The following is a 12,419-nucleotide window of genomic DNA, read 5'->3' as shown; positions in this document are numbered from 1 at the left end:
TGGCTTGGTGGGGCCTCTGTCCCCTTCTGGAGTGCTTGTAGAACTGCATTCCCCTCAGGGGAGCAGGAGGAAGGGCCTTGGCTAATTGGGTCAGGCATACTTCAGAGGCCCAGGGGCTCCACCCCAGGCTGGAGAAAAGCCAGGCCTAGCAGGGGTCAGTCATGCCACCTGGCCTGCCTGGGGCTGTGGGGTTGGGGAGTGACACCAAGCAAGGGAGTGTGGGTGGGTAGTCCTGGGGACAAGGAGAGGCAACCACCTGCTCATGCTGGGCTAGCTGTGGCCCTTATAGCACTGGCCACCCTGGGCCATAGCTGTCATCAGGGTGAACCTCATGAGTCTCTGTGCGCAAGGCAAGGTTAGGGTGGGTGGGGTGAGTGAGATACCCCCTGGGATGATGACCTCAGCTTCCTTGCCTGAGAAATGGGTGTGCTCCAGGAGGCTACGATCCCTTTGTGGCCATCAGTAGCTTGGTTGGAGCCTGGCTTTGCCTGGAATCCCTTTGAGGGGTGTGGCCAGTAGGAGGGAGGCCTCAGTGGGAGGGGAAAGGGTGACTGTGGGCTGACAGAGTGACCTGCAGGGAAGCGACCCTACACTCTGTTGGGTGGCACTTGAAACAGCTGGGCTGGGCTGGTGCCATCCTGAGGGCTGCCCAGGCCAGTGCCCTACAGCTGGGCTCATCCCTTGGGGTGCAGATGCCAAGGGGCTAGCCTATTCCCCTGAGAGCAGGACAGATGCTGGTCCTGGCCCAGACTCTGACCTTTGCAGCTCTCCTGGGAAGGGGATGTGAATAGGTAATGGTCCTTGGGAACAAGCCTCTTGGCATTCTGCAGATTGACTCCCTCCTGCTTCTGGAAGGCACCACCTCCTCTAGGAAGCCCTCCCAGACTTTGAGGCTGGGGTAGGGCTGGTCTCTGGGTTCCCCTGACTCTTGTTCTTATCCATCTCTGGACACCAGCCTTGTGACTAGAGACACCCAGAGTCCTCCTTATTAAGGGAAATGGGGCCCATGCAGCAGGGGTCTGCTCCCAGCAGCTTAGGCCCCGGGGGCCAGTGCCTGCCCACCGGGCACCCTTGTTGTTGGCCCGACTCACCCTCCAGGAGTGTCCTCGCTAGGCTTGACTTGGGTTGCTGCATTTACCGTTGCCCCAGTTTCATTTTCCTCCAGTCCCGACTGGGGTGGAGACTTGGAGAGGCAGGGTCAGTGTTCCGCCTCCATGCTCTGGAAGAGATGTTGCCAGCCTCGCAGGTCCCCCATGACCCAGTGGCCTTTGTGCGGGGCCATAGACCTGCCTTGTTAGTAACAGGCAGGGTGGTCTGTGACAGTGGGGAGGTGAGCAGTGGTCAGGCTTCTGCCAGCCTCGCTGTTAAGCTCTGATAATGATTTTCCTGCTGGGCTCATGGGGATGAAACTGTTCGGGCTTATTAATCACTTATGGATGGTGTAGCGGCCATGGCGAGAGCTTGTAGCACTGCATAGGGCAGGGTGTGGTGGTGGGTTCTGGTGCTGACTCTCCTCTGTCCTTTGCTGTCCTCAGGAGCCCTGCCTCTCCACGCTGCTCCTCGACAAGCTTCCAGCATCGGGGGCCCTGCCAGTGTGCCGCCCGGAGGCAGAGAGCCGCTGTGATGTCTGTGCCACACACCTGCAGCAGCTCACACAGGAGGCCCTGCACCTGCTGCAGGCTCCAGCCAGCCACCAGGACCCTGACACCACCCACGGAGACCCTGGTGTGGTGGTCACTGGCCCCAGCATCTCGACCAGCCTGAGGGACTCTCCAGGACCTGTGGGTCCTGCAGGGAAGCGGCCTAGTCATGCGGGGCCTGACAGGATGAAGGGGGTGGCCTGGCCACCCAGGCCCAGCGTCCAGGTGTCGGTGGCACCTGCGGGCCTTGGGGGGGCACTGAGCACGGTCACCATCCAGGCCCAGCAGTGCCTGGAGGGCATGTGGAGTGTCTCCAGGGTCAACAGCTTCCTCCCACCAGCGTGCCTGGTGAGTGCCCTTGGTGGCTGGGCTATCTGGACTGGGGATGGGGGTTCATGACACTGTGAGGCCCCAGACCCTTCACTGAGGTCAGATCCATCCTTGATGGAGCTGAGTGGCAGGGCCTTCCTGCATCCCCAGGAGCAACTGTCAAGGACAGTTTTGGGCCTTGCTTCTGAGACTGCTGGTGACACAGTGGGCTGATGGGGTGACTGCAGGTGGTATAGTGAGCACCCTTGTGAGGAGCCTGCTGGCCAGGCTGCCTGAGTGCCATGGCCTGGGTGACACAGCCCTGCCAAGTGGATGGGCAGCAGCAGGTGGGCCTGGCCTCTCCAATTAGTTGACTTCAGCCCCCCAGATCCCCAGAGAGCCCTAACATGTGTCTGCAATTGTTCCCCACCAGCGGTGAGCATGGCATCCCTGGAGCCAGCTCTGGGCACATGTTCTTGGGGGCTGGGGGCCCTGGGCTGGCATTGGCTCCAGGGCTTCAGAAGGAGTCAACACTGTGGCCACTTTTTCATCAGCTATGGGGTTTTGCTGGGGGTGCTCTGTCCCCTAGTTTTCCATCTGGGAGAAGGGGTCCAGGATGGGCTCAGGATAGGGTGGGTTCACTGTAGTGGGGCTCTGGGGGCCTTTCCCCAGAAGGGCACAGGGGGCTGCCTTGCCTGTGCCTTGCCCAATGTGGGGCTGCCTCCTCCTGGGGGCACTGTGTCCCTTGAGGCACCATCTGTGTGCTGAGGACAGAGGCTGAGACTGAGGCCTCCAGTGTCCAGCTCAGGGCTCACTGAGCAGGAGGGAAGAAAGGAGAGGGAACGACCCATGCTGAGGCCTGATGGAGGTCAGAGGACAGGAGGTGGGCATGGGGCCAGGGGATGGGGTGACTGTATGGGGACGTCTAGGAGCAGAGAGCCCTGTGACAAGCTGCATCTCCCAGGGACACTTCCCAGTCATCACAGAGGCTGCACGAGCTCTGGGACCAGCAGAGCTGCAGGCAGGTACCCGTGGTCACTGGGACAAAGTCAGATGCAAGTTTTGATGCGGGGCAGACCCTGCTCTCACCTTCTGGGCCTACCAAGCCCTCTGAGGCTGCGAAGATGGTGCTATCGTGATATCACCTCCTCTGGTGTGAGTCAGGCTGAGAATCCTGTCCTGCCTCGCCCAGTCCCTTATGACTGGGTGTGGGGGCCCATCCTTCTGAGGCCAACTTATCTTTGGAGTTGGGGTCCATGGGGGCTTATGGGACCCTAATCAGCCTTCACCTGGTGTGACAACTGCCCTGTGTCCTCGCATCTCCTGGCTTCAGCACCATGCCCTTCCGTTTATTAATACCCTGATGAGGCCAATAGGAACGCCAGCTGGCTATTACGTCTCCCCTAGTGCCTCCTGGCCCAAGAGCTGGGTGTACTGGGGTGTGTGGGCCAGGGGCAGCACTGAGGCAGGGCAGCAGGTGAGCTAGGGGGCTTTCTGGAAGAGGTGACCTTGAGCTGGGCCTGGAGGGAAGATCAGGTGATAGGCCAAGACCCAGATGGTGGGACAAAGGCGTCCCTCCCTCTCTACTTCCTGGTGCATGTGACCCCACCTCTAGTCTGTCCACAGCCTGTGTGATTGATGGAAGCTCAGCAAGGCCAGCACCACACAAGGCTGGGATTTAAGGCGCCTCTCCCAGCTCTGAGAGCATGGACTGTGTCTGTGGTGGCGGGATGGGTTTCTCATTAGACAACAGTCCTGGCCGTCAATAGGGAGATTATTAGAACCGTAAATAGAACTTTAGGATTCAGATGAGGTAATTTCCCTTGAACCAAGGCATGGATCATTAGAAGAAGCCCCAGAATATAAATGTTGCCTGTTAGACTCCAGAATTAAATACTTCTGGAGAGATGCCCTGTGAGTCTCTGTCACAGCCTCTGGCCACCCCTGGCTGGAGCGAGATTGTTTTGAGATGAACATGATAACAGGCTGGTGGGTGGGATGGGGCTGCCGTAACCTACTCTGTCCCAGGACGTGCAGAGGAGGGACAGGGCCCGGCCTCCAGTGGGCGCGCTCATCTCGTGTGGTCCTTACAGGGGAAAGTGAGTGGTCCAGGGCCCCTGCAGCCATATGCAGAGCCTGAACATGCTGGACACTGTGGCCAGGAGCCTTCCCTGTGGTTCTGCTGGTGTCTTGGAGAGGCCTATGTCTGGGTGGAGCAGCGCTTGGCCAGTGGTGGCCCTTTCTGGCTCATTCCTCATTTTGGGTCTCCTGAAATAACTCTGGCTGTGGGAGCTGCCCAGCTGGATGGTTCTTTGCAGACCATTAGGTAGAGGTGACTCAGTCACTGTGCAGGATAGAGGCTGCCCCTGGAGCTGGCTCTGGGCCTGCCCCACCTACCTTCCCCAAGAGCACAGGACAGTGACTGCAGGGGCCACTTTGACTCCTCTGCCCTGTCCTCTTCAGTAGGGCCACCAGAGCCTGGGACATGCTGTGAACAGTGGCCCATTTCACTTCTACCTGCTGTCCTCACAGTAGGCTAGAAGCAGCGCAGTGGACACCCCCAGAGGGTAGCCCAGGGGCAGTGACGAGGACAGAAGGGTGCAGCAGGCAGTGTGACCTGTGTAAATAACTCCCCTGTGTTCTCCAGACACTGGCCTGGCCCTGGGGCTCCTGGCCAGCCTCAGGGACTGTGGCAGTGGAAGCCTGACCTGCGGGGGAGGTAGAGAGCTTCATGGAGAAGGCATTGCTGCAGCTTAGACAAGTGGGGTGGAGGTGAGGCGATCTTGGCAGTGAAGTGCCTCGAGGAGCCAGGGCCATGTGGTCTGTGACAGTTTGGTGGCGTCAGCTTAGAGGCTCCTGTTGCCCCTGTGCTAGGTTGCAGGGGCTCTGGTGGGTATCCCCTGTCCATAGGGTTGTGGCTGGACACTGAAGCTGGAGGGAGCCTTGGGTGGGTCCTGACCTGGCTGTCTGAGGACACCCCCTGGGCCTCTCCTCAGCTTACCTGCCCAAGGACTGGGAGTGGACAGGATGGTGCCCGCTCCCCATGTGGCTGCACCAAAGCTGCTTTTGCGACAAGGGCAGGATTGGCCCTCACGGGGTGGAAGTTTCCCAGCTTAGGGCTGCGGGTCCTGGAGCCTTCAGGGAGATGAGGCTGGGACTTCAAGGGGATTCCATTCCAGAGATGGGCACATAACCCCTGGATGATTGCTGGTCCCACACAGGTGTGGGACTGTGTCTCCCAGTTCAGTCCTGAGCCATCCTGGCCACTCCCAGCCCCTCTCCCTTTTTCTTCCCCTACTGTTGGCACAAAACAGCCCTAGTGAGGCGTTTATCTGGGGAGCTGGGTACGTCCTGTGCTAGGCCTTACAGATGTGGAGTACAGCCTGAGGGGCTTCTAGGGAATGGGCTAGTCTGGCATCCCCTAGATTGTGCTCCCTGTGACCCTGTGTTCCTTGGGGTTGGCAGGTGCTCTCTGGTGCTGGCCGCTGTGGGGGACTCTCACCGGTTGGGTCTAGCAGTGCCAGTGCTGGAGGATGGCCAGCAGAGATGGGGGTGGGGGCTCTCGGCCTGGGTGTGCCTCAGCCCCGGGTGGGCGCCGACCTTACCTGCTGCTCTCTCCATGCTTTTCCTTCCGTTGCTGCTGTGGCGCCTCCATTTTCTGTTTGGCTGCCCCCCTCTTTTCTGTCCCCGTGTTGTGGTCTTCCCTCTGGCCGCCCCTCCTGCCCTTGCTCTCGCTCTGTCTCAGATGGCTTCTTTTGGCATGCCCGGGCTCTGCTTCTGGCAGGAATTGGCAGTGGCCGTCCCGATGGATGGGGCTGTGTCACGCCGGCTCGTGGGACGGTGGAGCCGAGGCCCATGCAGGACTCCTGAGACAGGTCAGTGTGGGAGGCCTGGCCAGAGCAGGTGCCCATCATGGGCAGGGCCAGGATGCCCCAGCTGGAGGCGGAGATGCTGGCACAAAATGGTGGGATGGTGCAGGGCCCTGCGGGAGAGGGTGGCTCTGTCCCTGCCGTGAGCCCTCCAGCCTCAGTCTCCCTGTGTCTGGTGGGGAGGCAGGATGTCTTCGTGCCTCACTGAACATGGCAATTGGGCCTGGTCTAGGATGCCGAGAGTGGGCCCCTCCTTGGCTCCATTATAGGGCCCTGGCTGGAGCCTGTGAGTACCAGGTGGGCTGTGGGTGGTGCTCCCTGCCCTGGCTCCTGCGGGAGATCCTGGCCCGGCTGCTGGCTGCCATGCCCAGTGGGTGCTAAGCTTAATCCAGTTCTGCTCTTTGGAGCTCAGGCCCTGCTGGTCAACTTTAAAATTGATTCTTTCCTACATTGCCCTGTTCAGCAAGGGAATTTAGGACTTTCCTAGGAACATGTATATTAAGGGAAAAAAAAGAATACACACATTCACAGTGAGGGAGGGTGTAGAGAAGGAGCAGGTGGCCAGGCTGGGTTCTGAGGGCTGTGTGGAGTTCCTGCCCTGTGGGCAGGTGGTGGGATGTGGAGTGTGCTGGCACAGTGCTCGCGGGCGGTTGCAGGTCCAGGCGTACCCTTTTCTGATACTGACCTGTTCTTTCTAAGGTCCTAGGGGAGTGGCCGGTGCCCAGAGCTGGGAGGGCAATGGGCTTCCATCCAGACTACAGCTTTGGGCTCTCTGTGACCCTCCTTTGTAGACGTGATTCTGCTCCCTGTCCTAGGAGGGGTTTGGAAGCTGGCACTGGTCGTGAGTGGGCAGGGTGAGACTCCAGGCAAACAGCCCTGGATGGCAGGCTCCTTCCACAATATTCCCTCTAGGGCCCAGGGTGACGTGCCCTGCTCAAAAGCCATGCCTGACCTCTGGCCTGTGTCACTTGGGGGACCCTAAGGATGTGGGCCCTCTGTAGCAAGGTTGCCACCCTGGTTTCCCTAACTTTAGGCCACCAGACCAGCTCAGGTCTTCAGTATGGGGCCTGGCTTCTGCCAGCCTGGGCACACAGGATGCTTTGGGCGGTGGCTGTGGACTGTACATGTGGGGCTATGTGGAGCTTGGCACCCCAGTGACCAGGATGCGGGGCCCAGGGGTAACTTCAAAGGCTGGGAGAAGTGGGCTCTTGGGGAAGGGAGCAGAGGCTTGGGGGTGACCGGGCTGGCTCCCCTGCCCTGCCGGGTGCTGCGTCCCCCATCCCACCCAGGGCCAGATGTGGCCTGGGCTCCAGGGCCTGGCATGTACATATAACACACAGAGGCTGCATCTCAAGTTCAAGGTGCTGATCCAGGAGTGTTTGATTGCTCCTGTGCTTCACTGTTAGGCTGTCTGCGTTTCTGGGATTTATTTTAGCTAATTAGCTGGAAATGCCAGTGCAGTATTTCAGATGAGGGAGCATCCCAGTGTCAGCCATAGGGCAGTTGCTCTCCTGCCCAGTGCTCACTGTGGCTGCTCCTCTGTCCCTGGGTGCTCCTGCCTGCCCAGATAGGGCTGTGTCCGCCTGTCTCGACTACTGTGGTCACTACCTTTCTGGAGCTTGGTGGGGAAAGGGCTGGAAAGACCAGCCCCTGAGTGGCTGTCTGCACCTGCCTCTGCCTCCATGCCCCCCTCGCACCCCAGGCCAGGGAGGGGACCCAGGCAAGGCCCTTCCCCTCTGGCCCTCTGTCTCCTAGCCTTGATTTCTGGAGCCTTCCCAGACTCCCCAACTGGGTCCTGGGAGTATGAGGGCCCCTGGGAGCATGCTGGGTCTCGGGGGTGCTCAGGCCTACTCCCTGGACTTGGGGGGCAGTAGGCATCTCTCTGCCCCTCGTTCATTCCTCATATGGATGCTCTCCTTCCCCCCCAGGCTGAGGCAGCAGTGGCTGCGGTGGCAGTGGCAGACACGGTCCGAGATGGCCCCCCCACCGCGAGGCCTGATGGCTTGTTGAAGGCATGGGGCCGAGGTGGGGCCTGCACATCAGCTCTGGTCACTCCAGTCCCTGGTGCCTCGGTGGGAGGCTCCACAGGCCCATCAGCTGCAGCCTCCTTCTTCTTAAGGTAAGTCCTGGGGTTTCTCGGGGGAAGACGGATGTGCGTGAGAGGCCTTCAGCTGCTGGCCCCTGGTAACCTGTGAGTTGTTTATGGGGGACCTGTGGCCTTGCCTGTGGTCATGCTGAGCTGATGGGTGCTGGATGGACCAAGTGGCTTGCAGCTCTCAGCTGGAGGGCCAGTTGCCTCCAGGACACCTAAAGGACAGTACTTGTCCTCTGGGTGTTGACTGGTGTCAGGTGAAGGCTTCTCATCCCCAGGGGGGTCACTGCCAAGTAGGGGCTATGTGGTCAGCTGTAGGGTCTTGCCAGGGTTGGAGCTCAGTCCCTGCCACTTCTGAGCTGTGTAATCTTAGGCAAATCACTTAACCTCTCTGTTTTTCAATTTTCTCACCTGCCAGGTGGGGCCCTTCTTCTTAGAGTTGCTGTGAGCTGCAGCAAAGCTAATGTCTGTGAAACACCAAGGTCCAGGCTGGCCCAGAGCATGTGCTCACTGTAGGTGGGGGTCCTCTATTCTGGGCCATAGAGACCACAAGGCCGTCCCCTCAGTCATGAGCATAGTGTATAGGGCCTGGGGGCCAGCAAGGGCTTGAGGGGGTGTCTCTGAGTGATGGAGGAGGTTGAGGTGAACCAGGGAGGATGTCCTGGAGGATAGGCCACACTTAGGTCGCCTGAGCTCACGGGCACAGGGGTGAGGGTGGGGTGGGGTAGATCCAGCTCTGCCAGGAGCCAGGAGCGTCGAGTGTCAGAGTGATTGTGTCTGATATCACGGGTGTTCTTGTCCCAGGCCTGGAGCTTGAGCAGCCTGAGGTCCCTGGGGCCCATCGTATGCTCTCTCTGGAACACCCAGAGTGCCTGGCTTGGGACAAGCAGGACAGAAGGCCGCGGGAACAGACCTGGGGAGGGGAGCGGGCTTGTGGGAGCCAAGTGTGTCCAGGGCCTCCCCTTCTGGCAGCTCCACTCAGCTCCTCCTACGGGGGTTTGGTACTGCAGGCCCCAGGCGAGCCTCCTGCTCTCATCCTGCCTGGGCAAAGAATTTGGATTACAGGATGTAATCGTGGTAATGAGCGGTAATGGCAGGCCCAGCCGCGGGTCACTGTCCCATTAGCAGCCCCACGCAGGCGCTGATAAGCTTGTCCATGAATCACCAGGCAGGGCAGCCAGCAAGGAGGGTGCCTTATCAGTGCTGGTCCAGGGGGACCGTGCGGCCTGATTGGGGAGTGACAGGGCATATGATTATGGCATTGTCAGCATTGTAGGCGAAGCCTGGCTGATGAACACGCCCACGTTGGAGCACAGCACCACTGCTGCTCATGACTGTTGTGGCCTCAGCCGGCCTCTGCTGCCACCCCAATTAGGCGCACAGAGCCCACTGGGACCCTCTGGTGGGGGTGGGGGATCCAGTGCACGTTGGCAGTCAGAGTGGTACCCGGGCAGGGGGACAGACAGAACAGACGTTCTGACCCACTTAGTCCTGCTTTAAGGGCCTCTGCCACCAGGCTTGGGGTCAAGTTTGGCAGGAGAATTTGAAGCCTCTGAGACTTTCTGAAAAGAAAGAACAGCTCCCACGAATGAGTCCTGGGCCCTGGTGCCCGAGGAAGGATCCTGTCACTGGGAAATGTGGGTGGTGTCCCCCCCAGGCTGGCTCCTTAGCAACCACAGCCCAGGAGCCCAGCAGGGCGGGTGTGACTGCCTTTTGTCTGGGAGGCAGGCGTGCTGCTGCTGACCTTGGGAAGTTGCCATAGCAACATGAGCCTGGGCTGGGGGCTGGGGGAGGAAGGTGGGGGGCTTGCTGCCTGCTACCATTACTTCTGGCCTGTCAGACCCCTGCACCCCAGTGGTGGGTGTCCTGGGCAAGTCGGAGGTGGGAGGCCTGCTCTGTGGGCAGTCCTTAGCCATCAGGGGCTGTGTCCACTCCTTGGCCCTGTGGGAGGCTGGGGCTCAGAGACAGAAGGGGCTTGTCCAGAGCCCACTGGGAGACAATAGCACTCCAGGCCCCTGCCCAGTGGAGGCCTCCGGCACGTGCCGAGAGAGAGCGTATGTCTGTGTTCCCATCCCCACCAATGAGAGGACCCCAGCCGGTGTCCTGCCCTGCCCGTGGCCGTTTCCAGGTTGGGGGGAGGGGTGCGAGTTTGTGGAGTCCTCTGATGGCAGTGTGGATACTGGAAGAGCCCAGAGCAGAGGGCTCTGTGGTATTGCAGGCCACGGGGGTGGGCTTTGAGGCTTGGGTAGGAGTTTGGCAGGCATTTGCCAAGCAGAGACAGAATGGGTGGTCAGGAATTTGGGTTTTCAAATACTGCAGTGGTGGTGGATCTGGGCTCTGCAACTGCCCCTGAGCATGCCTCCAGCGGACACCAGTGTCTCATCAATGCTTGTAGGGGCCCTCGCCTACACCTGGGCCTGGGTGGGCTGCACAGCTTCCTACCCAGCTGTGGGCCACAGCTGTAATGGAGCTGGATGCACTGACACCCAGCAGGAGTCTGAAGAGGCCAGCTTTGGAGACCTTAACACACCCTCTCTCGGCCCTCCCTCTTCCTTCCTGCTCTGCCTCTCCTGTCTCCCCTCCCTGAGAGGCCTCTCAGCACTCTCCTGCCCCAGCCATTATACCTCTGGGGGGTTCACCTCTTAGACCCCAGAGTCTGGATATCTTGGGAAGAACCACTGGGAGAGGAGTCCCCCTGGCAGGCTTGGGGAAAGGGGTCATCCTGTTACACTCACACTCCTCGACCCCCTCCCCATTGCATCCTCAGTGGGGCCCCATGCCCAGGTCCACGGAGGTGTGGGGCCAGCTGGGCACCAACCAGAGGCTCCTGGAGGTTCTAGCTTGGATTGACTAGGGTACCCCTTACCTGCCTCTTGGCCTCCTGGTGGGAATCCCGGGTGACATGAAAAGTGTTAGCCAGATCCGGGCCAGTAGGTGGGGTGCTGGTGCCTCAGTCCTGGCCGGGGCCCAGGCCCCCTTGACAGTGCTGCAGGACTCAGTAGTGCCAGTGCCTGCCCTAGATCCCTGATAGAGTAGACCCTGTGGGTGACAGGTCCCCCCAGGGGTAACAGGGTGTGACTTGGTCCACCAGCCTCATCAGGACCCAGTGGGTGCTCCAGGCTGGCTGTGAGGAGTCCCTACATGTCGGGACAGGCCCACATGTCTCCTCAGGGCAGTTAAGAGCCTCACCATCAAGGCCAGTGGCCTGCAAAATTCCCTTCTTGTTTGTAGAAGGTGATTTTTCTTTGTAAAAAAGGTACAGTATTGGGGCGGCGCCTGTGGCTCAAGGAGTAGGGCGCTGGTCCCATATGCCGGAGGTGGTGGGTTCAAACCTAGCCCTGGCCGAAAACCAAAAAAAAAAAAAAAAAAAAGTATAGTATTTCCCTCACTGGACTCCATGACCTGGGTCAGCTGTGAGGCTGCTGGTTCAGAGGGCAGTTCAGAGTCTTGCTCATCCACTCACTCACCCACTCACTCACTCATCTGCTCACTCACTCACTCATCCACTCACTCACTCATCCGCTCACTCACTCACTCACTCATCCACTCACTCACTCATCCGCTCACTCACTCATACACTCACTCATCTGCTCACTCACTCATCCACTCACTCACTCACTCACTCATCCGCTCACTCACTCACTCATCCACTCACTCACCCACTCACTCACTCATCCACTCACCCACTCACTCACTCACCCACTCACTCATCCACTCACTCACTCACTCACTCATCCACTCACTCACTCACTCACCCACTCACTCACTCATCCGCTCACTCACTCACTCACCCACTCACTCACTCATCCACTCACTCACTCATCCGCTCACTCACTAACTCACTCATCCACTCACTCATCCGCTCACTCACTCACCTACTCACTCATCCACTCACTCACTCACTCACCCACTCACTCACTCACCCACTCACTCACTAACTCACCCACTCACTCACTCATCCACTCACTCACTCATCCGCTCACTCACTCACTCACCCACTCACTCACTAACTCACCCACTCATCCACTCACTCACTCATCCGCTCACTCACTCACCCACTCACTCATTCATCCGCTCACTCACTCATACACTCACTCACCCACTCACTCACTCATCTGCTCACTCACTCACTCATCCACTCACTCACTCATCCGCTCACTCACTCATCCACTCACTCACTCACCCACTCACTCACTAACTCACCCACTCATCCACTCACTCACTCATCCGCTCACTCACTCACCCGCTCACTCACTCATCCGCTCACTCACTCATACACTCACTCACCCACTCACTCACTCACTCATCTGCTCACTCACTCATCTACTCACTCACTCATCTTCTCACACACTCACTCATCCGCTCACTCACTCATCCACTCACTCACTCATCCGCTCATTCACTCATCCACTCACTCACTCATACACTCACTCACTCACTCATCCGCTCACTCACTCATCCACTCACTCACTCATCCGCTCATTCACTCATCCACTCACTCACTCAATA

General features: G+C 59.2%; 1 protein-coding gene across 5 annotated transcripts in view; it reads left to right on the top strand.

Annotated features, from left to right (window-relative positions):
• The window catches only part of KIF26A (kinesin family member 26A), a 42,016-nt gene that overhangs the window by 12,545 nt on the left and 17,052 nt on the right, over positions 1 to 12,419 (top strand). For 4 of the 5 annotated variants that reach the window (XM_053595551.1, XM_053595553.1, XM_053595552.1 and 1 more), the window contains exons 3-4: positions 1,536 to 1,988; positions 7,747 to 7,937. In XM_053595551.1, coding sequence (XP_053451526.1) covers positions 1,536 to 1,988; positions 7,747 to 7,937 — 644 coding nt within the window. Of the gene's footprint in view, positions 1 to 1,535; positions 1,989 to 5,694; positions 5,825 to 7,746; positions 7,938 to 12,419 lie in introns of those variants that run through there. The other variant, XM_053595554.1, reaches the window with a different exon arrangement.

This window comes from Nycticebus coucang, chromosome 6 (genome assembly GCF_027406575.1).
Source record: "Nycticebus coucang isolate mNycCou1 chromosome 6, mNycCou1.pri, whole genome shotgun sequence".
NCBI lineage: Eukaryota > Metazoa > Chordata > Mammalia > Primates > Lorisidae > Nycticebus > Nycticebus coucang.
The sequence above is the reverse complement of the archived record's forward strand: the minus strand, read 5'-3'. Positions and strand labels throughout refer to the sequence as shown.